Consider the following 12,461-nt stretch of genomic DNA (forward strand, 5'->3'; position numbering starts at 1 on the left):
TAACCAGCGTGCTGCCGCCTTCTCCCTCTTTCTCTGTTTGCTTTTCAATCTCTCAGCCCGCCATTTTGCTCAGCTTCATCTTGGCTCTGTTCTCTTTTCTCTCTGAGGCCGCTGTGTTTACGTTGGTTACTCTGGTCATGCTTTTCCTCATCCCGTAGTTCTCCAGCCATCTGTCTACCTTCCCCACCCACCTCACCCTGCCCTCTTGTCCTTTGTGTTTTGTTTAAAATTTTAAAACAAAAACAAAAAACAAATCCCTCCCGTGCACCTAACAGTCCAAACTGAGAGATCAGCTGGAGTGGCAGCCCGGGCAGGAGCGAGGGGAGGAGCGGGGGCCCCTGCACCTCCGAGCCACACGGGAGCTGCACCGTCGAGCCGACGGGGACGCGGGGAGCTGCCGGCCCGGAGCCCAGAGCTGCTTCAACCTGGAGGTCAGCAGGGGTGGGTCCCAGCGGCCACGCCCCCTCCCCTCCTTCCCTTCCTTTGCTGTGTATGGTGTGAGGGTTCCTACCTGGGTCCGAGGCCCCTACGGAACGGGGAGGGGGGGCGATGTGGAACCAGGGGAGACTTAACTGAATCAGGATCCATTGCATGCAACTGAACTGAGGGGTCCATACAGGGTGAGGGCAGGGGCACTGGTTCTGCTGGGTCCTCTGGCAAAGCATATGAGACTGACTGGTGAGTGCTCTGTGGCTTCTTGTCAGGTAGTAAGGAAAGCAGGACTGAAAACGAAGCATGTCCCTCCTGCGTCTTGTGGGCCCGCCCCACGTTTTCCATGCCGGTGCTCCAGTTGTAGGGCAGAATCAGGGATGCTCTCCTGACCCGGCGGCTCTTCAGCAGTCCGTTGTCATAGCAACCCATGTCCACAAAGCTTGGAGCCACCACAAATACTCCATTGTATGCAGCAGTTGTCCTCTCGGTGAATGCTCTTCCCTGCAAGTAATTCAACCCAGTACAGAAGGACAGGTGGCCCCGAGGAGTGAGTGTCTGGCTCTGGTACTGCCCATTGAGGCAGGTTACTGCAGGGTTAGAGCCGTATGTTCTGCATTAGAAAAGGTCGGGATGAAGGGTCTTCATTCATCAGTCCCAGCGGGGATGTTGCCATTCAGCTCTGAGGCATCATAGCAGTTCCCAAAAGGCAGGGGAGAGGACGAGGAGTGTTGCGGCTCCTGTGGCTGGTACCGATTTTCTTTTTTTTCCTGTATGATTTTATAACTATAAATTTTATTTTATAACTATAAATATACAGTAAAAATGAGCAAAAACTAGTCAATCAGAGTACGTCAAATGATAGGACACATAAGGCCACGACCGGCCCGTCTGCGCCCTGTCCTGCACACAGGGTACTGGCACCAAAACCCATGGCCAGAGGTGGGGTGTCGACGCCCGTTTTCTCTGCCCACCGTGGCCCTTCCTCGTTTTCCACGGGCTGCTCCCTGGTCCTGTCCCTGGAGTCCTCTTCCCTCTGATACACCGTTCAGGGCATGTCCCATGTAACCATGTCCGGTTCACTCTGGTGAGTGTCAGAGGGCTCCTTGCCCCCCAGGCCCTGCTGGATCCTGCAGGAGTGATGAGCGTGCTCCTCGCTTGCCCAGACACGTGTGCTTTGCAGAGCTTCAGAAACTGGCAGTGGTTTTGGACAGAGGGAAATGCTTCGTTGAATCAAACAATGCTGTGGGAAAACTAAACCTTCGTAATAGGTCAATTAGCAGAGTTAGCTGTTGCCATGTGACTTAGGGTCACTGAACAGTGTAGCTCAGAAGGGAACTTCAGACGAATCCCCTCATTGTGCAGATGAGAAGAAAGAGTGTGATGCAGTGTCAGCAAATTCTCCCCACCCCCCAGCCGGTGGTGGTGGAACTGGGTCCAGAACCGTTTCCTCGGGCCTGGTCAGTCCTCTCCCGACCCCGACCCCTCCTGTGAGGAGTGCTGCCTGTACAACAGGGACTGGTCCCCACTGGGCCTGGACACCTCCATACCGAGCTCTGTCTCCGTGGGGGTGGTGTTTCCAAATGCAGATCCCCCGGGGGACTAATTGTGTGGCCAGCTATCTTGCCGTGGAATGTTTCTTCTTTTAAGCATCTGTCTGGTTTCCTTTAATTTTATACATTTTAATGAGGAAGTAAAAAAACTCAAAGTGAAAGGCAAGGTCCAGGAGCATCGTTTTCTAGAAGGGGAAATAGAATTACTCAGGAGTTAAACATCCTTTGTTCTCATTTTTTATTCATCAAGGCATTTCACACAGAAGAGAAAACTCAATTATGGATGCAAACACATTGTATATTAAAATACTTTCTAAAAGATGAAACGTATTCTAGGACCCCTCTGATGGCTCCATAGTTTTCCCTTTTATAAGAAGAGCCGCGTGGAGATCGCTTATAGGGTCTGGACTCAGTGGAGCTGCTGCATCCCTGGGGTGGACATCGCCCCGACAGACTGCTCAGTTTGGTCTTCGAATATTACTTTGGATTAAAGAATTGTACAGTGGACAGTTCTAGGGAGCAGAACTCTTAAAACCTTTTAATGAAAATGTAACCGAATTCATTGCCAACAGTTGCTTTCCTGTGAGGCTCTAATGGAAACAGTGCACAAAGCTTCCGTCAGGTAGCAGGGAGGCCCAGCCAGAGAAGCTGCTCTGGGTTAAAGACACACGTCACATGGCATGGGTGTCATTTCTGCTGTACAGCAAAGTGATTCAGTTATATATGTTCTTTTTCATAGTCTTCTCCATTATGGTTTATCGCAGGATATTGAATATAGTTCCCCTTGCTATACAGTAGGACCTTGTTTATCCATTCTATATGTAGTAGTTTGCATCTGCTAATCCCAAACTCTGAATCCATCCTTCCCCCTTGTTAGCAGTTTTCTTTACTACCTCTTCCGTTGTCCTTGAAATGACCCTGGTTTGTCTGCATAGCCAACTACTCCTGTACACGTGTGAATTTCCTTCAGCTCCTGGCCCTTAGCTCCTCGGAGTGGGTGGTGGAGGGACTGATAGGAGCCCCAGGATCAGTGGCTTAAAGGAAGAAACAACTTTCTGAACTTAAGCTGAAGTTCAGAAAATTTCTCAGTCCCAATTTCTCAAGTTCCATCTGTGAAGTGCTTTCTATGTTTCTTGCCTTATGGATTTTCAAGTCTGGGGAAAGGGGAAAGAAGTTAAGTGCTTATTTGACAAGATTTGGGTGTTTGGCTAAACGCCCAGACTTAACTACTACTAGTACTAGCAGTACCAGTAGCAGCGGTAACAACAACAGGGTGAAAAAGAAAGAAACTACCTTCTTCCAGGGTACTGTGTTAGCAGATAACAGATCTGTGAAGTGAGAGGTCTGCCCCTCTGACTGCACACGATAAGCTCAGGGGAGGGGAAGGTGTATCTACCCAGCCTCAGAACTGTCACAGCCAGAGAGAGCCGGAGTCACAACCTGCTAACACCCACTAACCTACTAATGCAACCACACAGAAGTTAGCTGCTCAGAGGAGAACAAAGCAACCAGACTTCAGAAGGACCACTACTGCTGTTGCCCGTTCGTCTCGGTAGATATCAGCGAGATTCTCACGTGGCACTGGATTCTTCCCTGACTTTGCTCCCTGTGGCTCCCGGCAAATCTGCTGAGAGATTCCCATTTGTTAAGGAGAGCAGGGTACGGAGTATGTGGTTTGGAATGTGTGGGGTGCCTTAAAAATAGTTCTGAATGAGGAGTAGCCGAGCACGGGCACTGGTCAGATTACACACATAAATGACACCGAGCCTGTGCCCAGAGGATTGAGTTTCTGGGTCAGAAATCTCAGAGATCTTCTCCTGAGCCCCTCCTCTTGTCCTTTAATCAACGAGCTATCCCTTCGGCCTCAGCTGTGACATACCAGCCTCGATAAAACGACGTGGGGTTTATGCCAAGTATGTGTGCGCAGGTGTTGACCCGATAAACCACTTTGGGAAGAAGGGGTAGCAAAACCGGCCAGAACAAAATGGAAGTCACGGGAGATGAGGTCACAGGGATGCAGGCGGAACAGAGTCCTAGTTAGAAAGTAGTGTTGCCAGTGTGTAATAAGTAAGTGGCTACAATGAAAAGCTTTTTTGTTTGTGTTTGGTATATCGAGATAGTGAAGTTGTCTCCTTAAGTGTGGAAAGTAACTTATAAGCCACTATCTCTGAAGATGGCCAGGAAATTAGCAGTGTAAATGGGCGTGGGACACGCCACGTAGGGGCAGGTGTGGGCTGCGGGCTTCCCAGCAATAACACAGGGAGGTGGCTGTGGTGTCGAGACGAACGCGAGCCCACAGCCTGGGGGCCACTGAGGAGGGTGTCCATTCACGTAAACGGTCTGCACGGGACGAGGTCAGTGCGTTCGATGTCTTAATCAGAATCTCAGGTGAGTGGGCGGAGGATGGTTTCAGAATCTAACCTTCGGGAACTTGGCGATGAAGGGGGAAGTACGTGTTTTCTGGAGGAGATCTCTGTGTTGCGTGAAAATGCTGTGAATGTGGCGGTTGTGTGGCCCTGGATGGAAATTTCTGCCACAGCCTGTTTGTATTTTGGCTTTTGTAACAATGGAGTAATGGCACCCTGACAAGGAGCAATTAGTTGTCCATAGAGTTTAATGTTCCGTTAGCAAAAATAGACCAGAAAAGAGTAAAATGTGTCGTAGATGAGGAGGATCTAGAAGTTTCTGTCGTCGACCAGCCTCCACAGATGACATGGGAGCCGCTGTAGGTGAATCAAATGTCCCAGATGAACATCCTCATAGGACTTCAAGGGTCCTTTTCTGTGACCCTTCAAAGGTGAGGTTCAAACAGAGGAACACATTTTTAATCGAACGACACTTGAAGAAGCCTGTATATTTGTTCAAAATAAAAAGTTTATATAATTATTAAGATGACAACCAAACGAAATAGTGTAATATGTAGAAACTAAATTAATAGGTCTGCTTTTCTTAAAAGATCAGCTTGATTTCAGTGCTCGTTTTAACATCTAATAATTCAGAGCTTTGGGCTGGTACCAAATGTGTTAAAATACGGAGGCTTTTCATATTTTAAATGTACAGAGTAGCATGTAACTCAAAAGTAAATCTGGGCCTTCCCTGGTGGTGCAGTGGTTAAGAATCCGCCTGCCAGTGCAGGGGACATGGGTTCGAGCCCTGGTCTGGGAAGACCCCACATGTCGCGGAGCAACTAAGCCCGTGCACCACAACTACTGAGCCCGCATGTCACAACCACTGAAGCCTGCACGCCTAGAGCCCGTGCTCCGCAACAAGAGAAACCACCGCAATGAGAAGCCCGCACACCGCAACGAAGAGTAGCCCCCGCTCACCGCAACTAGAGAAAGCCCGCGCGCAGCAACGAAGACCCAACGCAGCCAAAAGTAAATAAATAAATAAATTTATTTTAAAAAAAAGAAAAAGTAAAGCTGGAGGAATTCCCTGGTGGTCCAGTGGTTACAACTTGGCGCTTTCATTGCTGAGGGCCGAAGTTCAATCCTTGGTTGGAGAACTAAGATCCTGCAAGCCATGCGGCATGGCGAAAAGGAAGAAAAAAGTAAAGCCGGCCGAAGAGCAACCAGCTGACCTGGAAGCACTCCTGTGCCAAACTCCTAGAGGGGCAGGAGGGAAGCCCCAGGAGGGCAGGGGTCGGGGGCCGCTTACTTACTGCTTTGTCCCCAGCATAGAGCCGAAAGCTATAGGCACTCAGTAGATAGAAAGTGCTGCATAAAATATCTACTGTCCTTTTAAATATAGAGCTCTATTCCCAAGAAAGTTAGGAAAATCTTCAAGGGTTGGAATTGACTTCAGAATTGAAAATGGACAGGGAGAGAAATGAACCAGGACCACCCCTGCAAACTGCCCTTTAATGAAAGGCTGAAGAAGCGTCTGTCCATGACGGGGGTTGGGGTGGGGGGGCAATAGGACAGCTTGCCCAGCAGCGTGGAGCCTCCCCAGGTACCCGTCAGGACAGCGGCCTCACCAGGACCAGGCTCTAAGCTGATGTCACCTGGAGCTGCAGAACCCCCGAGGAAAGGAGAATTTCTGTTCAGCTGCTGGCTTCTGCAAATTCAAGACCATCTGCGGACACATCCTCAGCCCAGGCCACACTCGAGATCCTAGCTAATGCCCCAGCACCGCAGATGCGCCCATAGCGCTCGCGCAGCAGCAGCTGGAGCCACTCTGAGACCTCCACGTCCTAAAATTAGCAGATAGAGACTGTAAAAGAAGTGCTCTCAGATTGACCAAGGGCCAGCAAACAGGACAAAAAAGTAAGTTGTACTGTAAAAGAGCCCACATATTAAAAAAGAATAGAACTTTTAGAAATGAGAAATTAGTCATTGGGGTAAATTCGATATGTAGAGAAATACCCCTCTTCAGAGAGAACCCCAGACTCTGCCTAGTAGACATAAAAGGCTGCAGTAATAATATCTAGTAACCAGCAAAGTACAGAGGCATTCACGTTCTCAGTAGTTCTTGAGTCTCTTGAAAAGAGGATGACCTTAAATCTTTAGCTTTCAAACATTTTATCTCAAAGTGGTGAGTTGCCAGGGTCTCTGATATTCGGTCTCCATCCTTCTTTCTGTAAATTCTCTTGTAGTCAACCCTGTGCTAGGGCAAGTGCTCTGCTCTTTTATTGTCTGCATTTCCTACTCTTGGGATGTGATCTTCACTCATGACGATCCAGGCAACACCAGCTTATATCAGAGGAGAACAGCGGTACCCTCGGTGAGAAACAACAGATGAGTTAAATGTAATCAGAATGAACTAGCGAAGTGACAACTGTTTTTCTTGCAACAGACCACTCTAATCCCCAGCTTTATAAATCACCTATCTTCACGCAGCAGAAACCAGTGAGTAGCACGGCACGCCTCAATTTTAATGATGACTGAGATTTTCAATGACACCATTTCCATCTCTGAAAAACATTTCAAAAGGAGAAGCTCGGCCTCTTTCATTGCCATTTGCACATAAAAGATGGATTTTACTAATAACAATTATGTTAAAGATTCCTTCAAGTATTTTAACCTAAAATGTAGCAAGCAGATCTTATGTAGCTCCTCCAAGGCACCGTGTGTGTCTGTTTGGCGAAGGAGCCCCAGGCCGGTTACCCAGAGCATCCTGGGTGGGAATGTGAGGAGGAAAGACAGGCCTCCCATGGGGCAGGGAAAACTCTAACAGGAAAGTGTACGAACTCATGAACTATGCAACTGAGAGGCACACGTGAACTTGGGCAGTGAATCTACGAGGCCGTGTGTGAGGGGGTCATGCTTGACCATCAGGACTGCCAGCTCAGGCGCCACCAGCATTTAAAAAGCCATCTCGAAGCTGCTATGGGGGCTGCCTCCTCTCGGCCTGGTTTGTCTTACCGTGGTGGCCGAAGCTCAAGTGATGGGTACCGCTTGCCCACCCGTCTGCTGGGGTGAGAGATGCAGGGCAGGCGGAGCCCAGGTGAGGCACTGGGGGAGCTGCCGAGAGTCACTCCTCTGCCGCCGCGCCCACGCGTGCCATGTCACTCCATGTGCGTCCTGCCTTGTGCACGTTTGTCCTGTGTCTTCAGCTCAGACCGAGTTCTTGCTGCCACTAAACCCCTTCCTTTGTCCCACCAATCAGCTCAGGGGCTCCCCCGTTTTACCTGAACAGAGTGTATCGATAAAGGAGCTGCAGGGTCAGCTTGTGCAGGTGGCCAGACGGCATCAAGAGGAGGCAGAGAGATTTACAGACACCATCCGGCAGGTAAATACGGACCACGGCTCAGCACCACCTTCTCTTGTCTGCAGGGCCCCTCGAGAGAGAGACAGAGACAGAGAGAGGGAGAGGGAGAGGGAGAGAGAACGAACAAGAGGTGTTTTATAAGGACTCTGTCTCCCGCACAGGCTGGGCAGCCTGGGCTCGGCTCTGGAGGGCCTGTGGAAGGGACATCCCTTCAAGCTGCCCCCTGGGGATCTCATAAAGATCACTATCTCCCTCCCTGCTCGAAAGCATGCACTTCCATGCTGACATTGTGGTCTCGGGAAGGTCTTCCTAACATCTAAACTTTCCTGCAGCCAGACCAGCAAAGCAAAGTAAGGGCCCTAAACGCCGGACATAAAAGCGTGTCCATAACTTTCACTGTCCTGCAGATTGGTATGTTTTGTCAGTATTAGGTTAATTTTCTGAGAGAAACATCAACAATTCACCCATTGTTTTCAGAAAGCTGCCGTTAACTGAGCTGTGGCCTTATCAGCTCTTTCAGCTGTTTTAGAGTAACCTGTTTCTGGCCCCTGATCCCTCATCCACTCAGTCCTTCCCTAGAGTTCCTAGGAGACGGACTTCACTGCCCACAGGCCTCTGAGGACCATCCAGTTCCTGCCACCCCGGATCTACTTGAGTCGTAAACAGACACCCAGGCTCGGAATTGCCGTGGCTGCTGCTTTCTGTATTTGTTCTTGAGAGAGATCTGTATCTTGAAAACCAAAAACCAGTTGATCTTGAAATGGCACCGTGGTATTTTCAATGCATGTCCTATGCAAAATAAGGTACCTGTGTATCCAAGAACTTATTTTGGCAAGGAATGTGCATTACACCAAAGCCCCGTGTTGCTGTGGTCGTGCTTATCTAAATGGGTCAAAAAACTGATTAAGGGAGCCCCTTCTGCACCTTGCCACGCAGAGCCGAGCCGGGTACCCTCCTTTACCACTAGACGTGCACCCCTTTTTAAAAGTTACATTTATAGGTCAAGTTTCATGTATTATTAGGTAATACGAAATAATGTTCCTTCTGTGAAGGGTAAATTCCTACGTAATTTAACTCTTTTGCATTGCACCAGAAATCATGCTTGAGTGAATTTATCCCTGGAGACGCCGTTAGCAGAATGGCAGGGTCCCAGGTGTTTCTAGTACTTGGATTCAGGATAAAGGGGTGGGTGTGGAGAGTCTCCCAGTCCTCAGTTGGAGGTGGAGAGATGGCATCTAGGCTTGTTCAGAGGGGAATGGAAGGGGTCCCCTCACCTCCCCGAGGGTAGAGGACCAGAACTCTGCGACTTGGGAAGTGTGTGGGGTCCTGGAGGAGAGGTCAGAGCCAGCGAGTCAGGAAGGGTCGTTTCCAGGAGGTTAGGGATGAAAAGACCAAGAGAACAGCCCCTTCCCCGGGCTGCGCCCCCAGCGGCCAATCCTGGGGCCCCTCTGGGGCACCCGCCATGCACTGGGCGCTGCACAGCATGAGTTAGCGGCACTCGGCAGCTGAAACTTTACCAGGGTCAGTCGATAGCCTAAGATAACACAGAAATAAATTGCAGACACTGGATTTCCAGCAACTGCGCTGACGCTTCGTCACTCCGTCCTGTCCTGCATCCACAGGGGAGCGAGCCGGTGGTGGGACTCAGGGCTGCTGAGAGCGTGAATGAAATCGCCAGTGCTTTATGTTATCCCAGCTTCAAGTGCAAACTCGGTCTGGTATCACGACAGTGGCCATGCAAGTGATCGCATAGCCCAGGGCCTCACAGAGCGGCCTCGCTGGTCACCGGCCTTTAGCACGTCAGTCAGACCTGTGTCGACCTCAGGCAGCCACAGTCATGCTCCCATGGTCCCATGGCTTCTGAGCACCCATCAAGTTCTTCAGGGAAACAAAGCCAAACCCACCCATTGGCTTTTGGCACAAGAGGGGGTATTAGGTTAGGATAACGATAAGGCTGGCGCTCTAACCCTCTCTTTGGTCTGTGCAACAGAAAGCTTTCATCCCAGGTATCACTTTAGCTACTAGGGATGTTATTCCTGTGCCCTTATCTGTAAGTTAAGATTTTATTCGCACCCTTTTGCTTAGTCATTATTGACACGTAACAGTTGTTTCCCGCTTGGAAGAGTGTCTATACCCATGTGGAAAAGGCAGCAACTAACATCGTGATGGAAAACGTTTCTTTCCCAGCAATGCTTTTGTTTCCCTGAGTGTCGCCCATACCTGGTAGGAAGGTGGGGTCTCAAGCGTGGAAGTAGCTTGTCGGTCTTTCCTGTGCGCTCGCCCTGTGTGCAGTCTAGTACTAGCTTGTCCTCTTTCTGTCAGGGGCTGTGGGGACCACAGGGCCCAGGAAGTCAAGGGGAAGGATTCCCCCTTGCTCGGCCTCGACAACTGCAATCTGCCTTGGGTACCAGCCCCTGTGTGGAAGGCAAACGGGGTCTGCATATAAGTCAGCTGTGAGCCCTCTCTCCAAGAGACAGTTCTCCTGACGGAGTTTAGAAACATCTAAAAACACCATGAGAGACTCCATGATGAAAACTGATCTTGACACGTCCCCTTGAAAGAGCACTTGCTTCTGAATCAGAAAACGCTCAAGGTTTTGTAAATAGCGAACCTCTCAAGGAGTTTACTGAACGTGGGGGAGCTTCTGCGTTTCACGTCCCACGTGCAGAATGACACGGATTGGATGGCAGTTTGCAGAGACCCTCGGTTTGGGTGCCAGGACGGGACAGGTACCCGTGACACCGTCTCTTTTCTTCCGTTCAAGGTGGAGGAGGGGCACCTGTGTGCCCTGCGGCGGCGGGAGCTGGAGGTGCACAGCCTGGCCCTGCAGAACTCGCTGCAGGAGCAGACCTGGAGTGACGAGAAGTACTTGATGCAGCGGGAGCTGTGCTCCCTGAAGCAGAACATCTTCCTTTTCTACGTCAAACTCAGGTGGCTGCTGAAACACTGGCGGCAAGGGAAGCAGGCGGAGGAGGACGCAGAGGATTTCACGGAGGTACCTCTGCCGGGGGAGTTCCTTTCCTTTGCATCTGTTTTGCTCTTGCTCCCACCCCCAGCCAGGCCCTGCTGTCCCCCCTCCCCCGACACGTACAGTCATGTTCTGCTGTTTCAGAGTATTTTGTCACGTCCAGTCCAGGCAGTGGAAATGCAGTGGGTTGTCCGTGCTGCCCTTTGACCTCATTTTAAGAGCATGCTGGTCTGTAACATCATCTTGCAGACAAGTGTTGCTGCCGTGTCTTTTGTTGCTGATAGATGAATTCATTAGTTACCACCGAGAGCTTTGTGGAATGTCCTTATCGGTTCATTCCACAGTGATGGTTTGTAAAACCTAGTTCTAACTTGTTCTCTCTCCTTTCCATTTCAGTTTTTGGTCCTAAATGCCAGAGCCCGTTCTGCCAGTGCAGTTTCATACGGTCTCTCTGAGCTCCAGGGGGTACTTTCTTGCCACCTCTGCAATCTGTATACGCTTCCTTCTTATGCCTCAATTCACAGATTCACAACAGAACCAGAACTGAGTTATTTGCTTTCTGATTTTTATTGATTAAGGCGGAGTGACCTCCAGCTCTGCAGGCTCCTCCTTGGCCTTGCTCTCTGGTGAACCCAGGGCTGGAGCCGCTGGTGTCCATTTGCTCTGGACATCCGTGCCCCTGGCTACCTTGTCGGCTGCTTTCAGGGCTCTGTGGCTGTTGGTTCCTTTTAGCCCCTAAACACCTTTCCTCTGCCTCCTACTCTCACAAACAGTGTATGCAATTTTAGGACACCCTATGAATGGGAAGATACAGTGATGCTCTTGCCTCAGGGTGAAGCATGTCTTCAAAAATGAATTCAACCTGCTTCCAAATAGCCATGACCTAGAAAACCACCGTTAAGCAGAACCTAGTAATAGTTGTAAAGTTTTCTGTTGATCAGTACTTTAGAGTTCCTCCTCCTCTCATTTATAAAACTGTTAACTGTGAGCAGTAATAATTTATAAATAGTAATATTTCTAATCTCTTCTAATAAACCTGGGCACCCACTCTATGAAATTTAAATGGAGAAAGTAGCCAATGAGTGCCATGGCCAGAATGAGCCTGTTAGGGGAAAGGGCTGAGAAGCAAAGACATGATAACCCCTGTAGTGGGTAATTATCCTCAAACACTAAAAATCAGGCTTCAGGGCAAAAGGATTCGGGTGGAGCTGTGATCATCCCCTCCTGCCGTTTCAGAGCGAGCTTCCAGAGACCTTCCACAGGCTTGGGGAGCCTGGCGTTCAGGAGGATGCGAAGGTGGACGGTCCAGACCCAGATGACGACGGTCCAGGCTGTGGCTTTTCCCTGGGGGAGCATCCTCCACAGTTTGGTGTGCAGATCGGTGACCACGGATCACGGCTGCAGCCCACAGACGGGGGACAGCTCCACAGGCAGGTGGGTGCCCACGCCGGGGAGAGGAGACCCCTAGTCTGTCTGTCATCAGTTCACGTGCTCTTGTTCCCAGGGCAGAAAGGTCTTGTTTATTTGGCTTATTGACATAAATAAGGACATGATAAGGTCACATGGATTGTGTCCCCTCAAGGCCAGCGAATGTACCTCAGCAGGAAGGAAAAACAGTATGGGATGGAGTAGCCTGTGCCTTATAAAGGTTGCCCGTTCTTCCAAGGAGGAAGTACCATGACCATGGCCAGAAAAGGAGCTTAGGGCTTTGCTGGCGTCTGCTGAGTGGGCATCGGCACCATCACTGAACTGGCACCGTAACGCACAGGAGGAAAGACACAACAAGTTTGGTTTTTTTAATC

General features: G+C 50.0%; 1 protein-coding gene across 4 annotated transcripts in view; it reads left to right on the forward strand.

Annotated features, from left to right (window-relative positions):
• MTCL1 (microtubule crosslinking factor 1) overlaps nucleotides 1-12,461 on the forward strand; it is a 123,285-nt gene that overhangs the window by 79,080 nt on the left and 31,744 nt on the right. For 3 of the 4 annotated variants that reach the window (XM_079943371.1, XM_079943370.1, XM_079943369.1), the window contains 3 exons: nucleotides 276-431; nucleotides 10,456-10,686; nucleotides 11,896-12,093. In XM_079943371.1, coding sequence (XP_079799497.1) covers nucleotides 276-431; nucleotides 10,456-10,686; nucleotides 11,896-12,093 — 585 coding nt within the window. Of the gene's footprint in view, nucleotides 1-275; nucleotides 432-7,589; nucleotides 7,713-10,455; nucleotides 10,687-11,895; nucleotides 12,094-12,461 lie in introns of all 4 variants that reach the window. The other variant, XM_079943372.1, reaches the window with a different exon arrangement.

This window comes from Stenella coeruleoalba (genome assembly GCF_951394435.1).
Source record: "Stenella coeruleoalba genome assembly, chromosome: 14".
Taxonomy (NCBI): domain Eukaryota; kingdom Metazoa; phylum Chordata; class Mammalia; order Artiodactyla; family Delphinidae; genus Stenella; species Stenella coeruleoalba.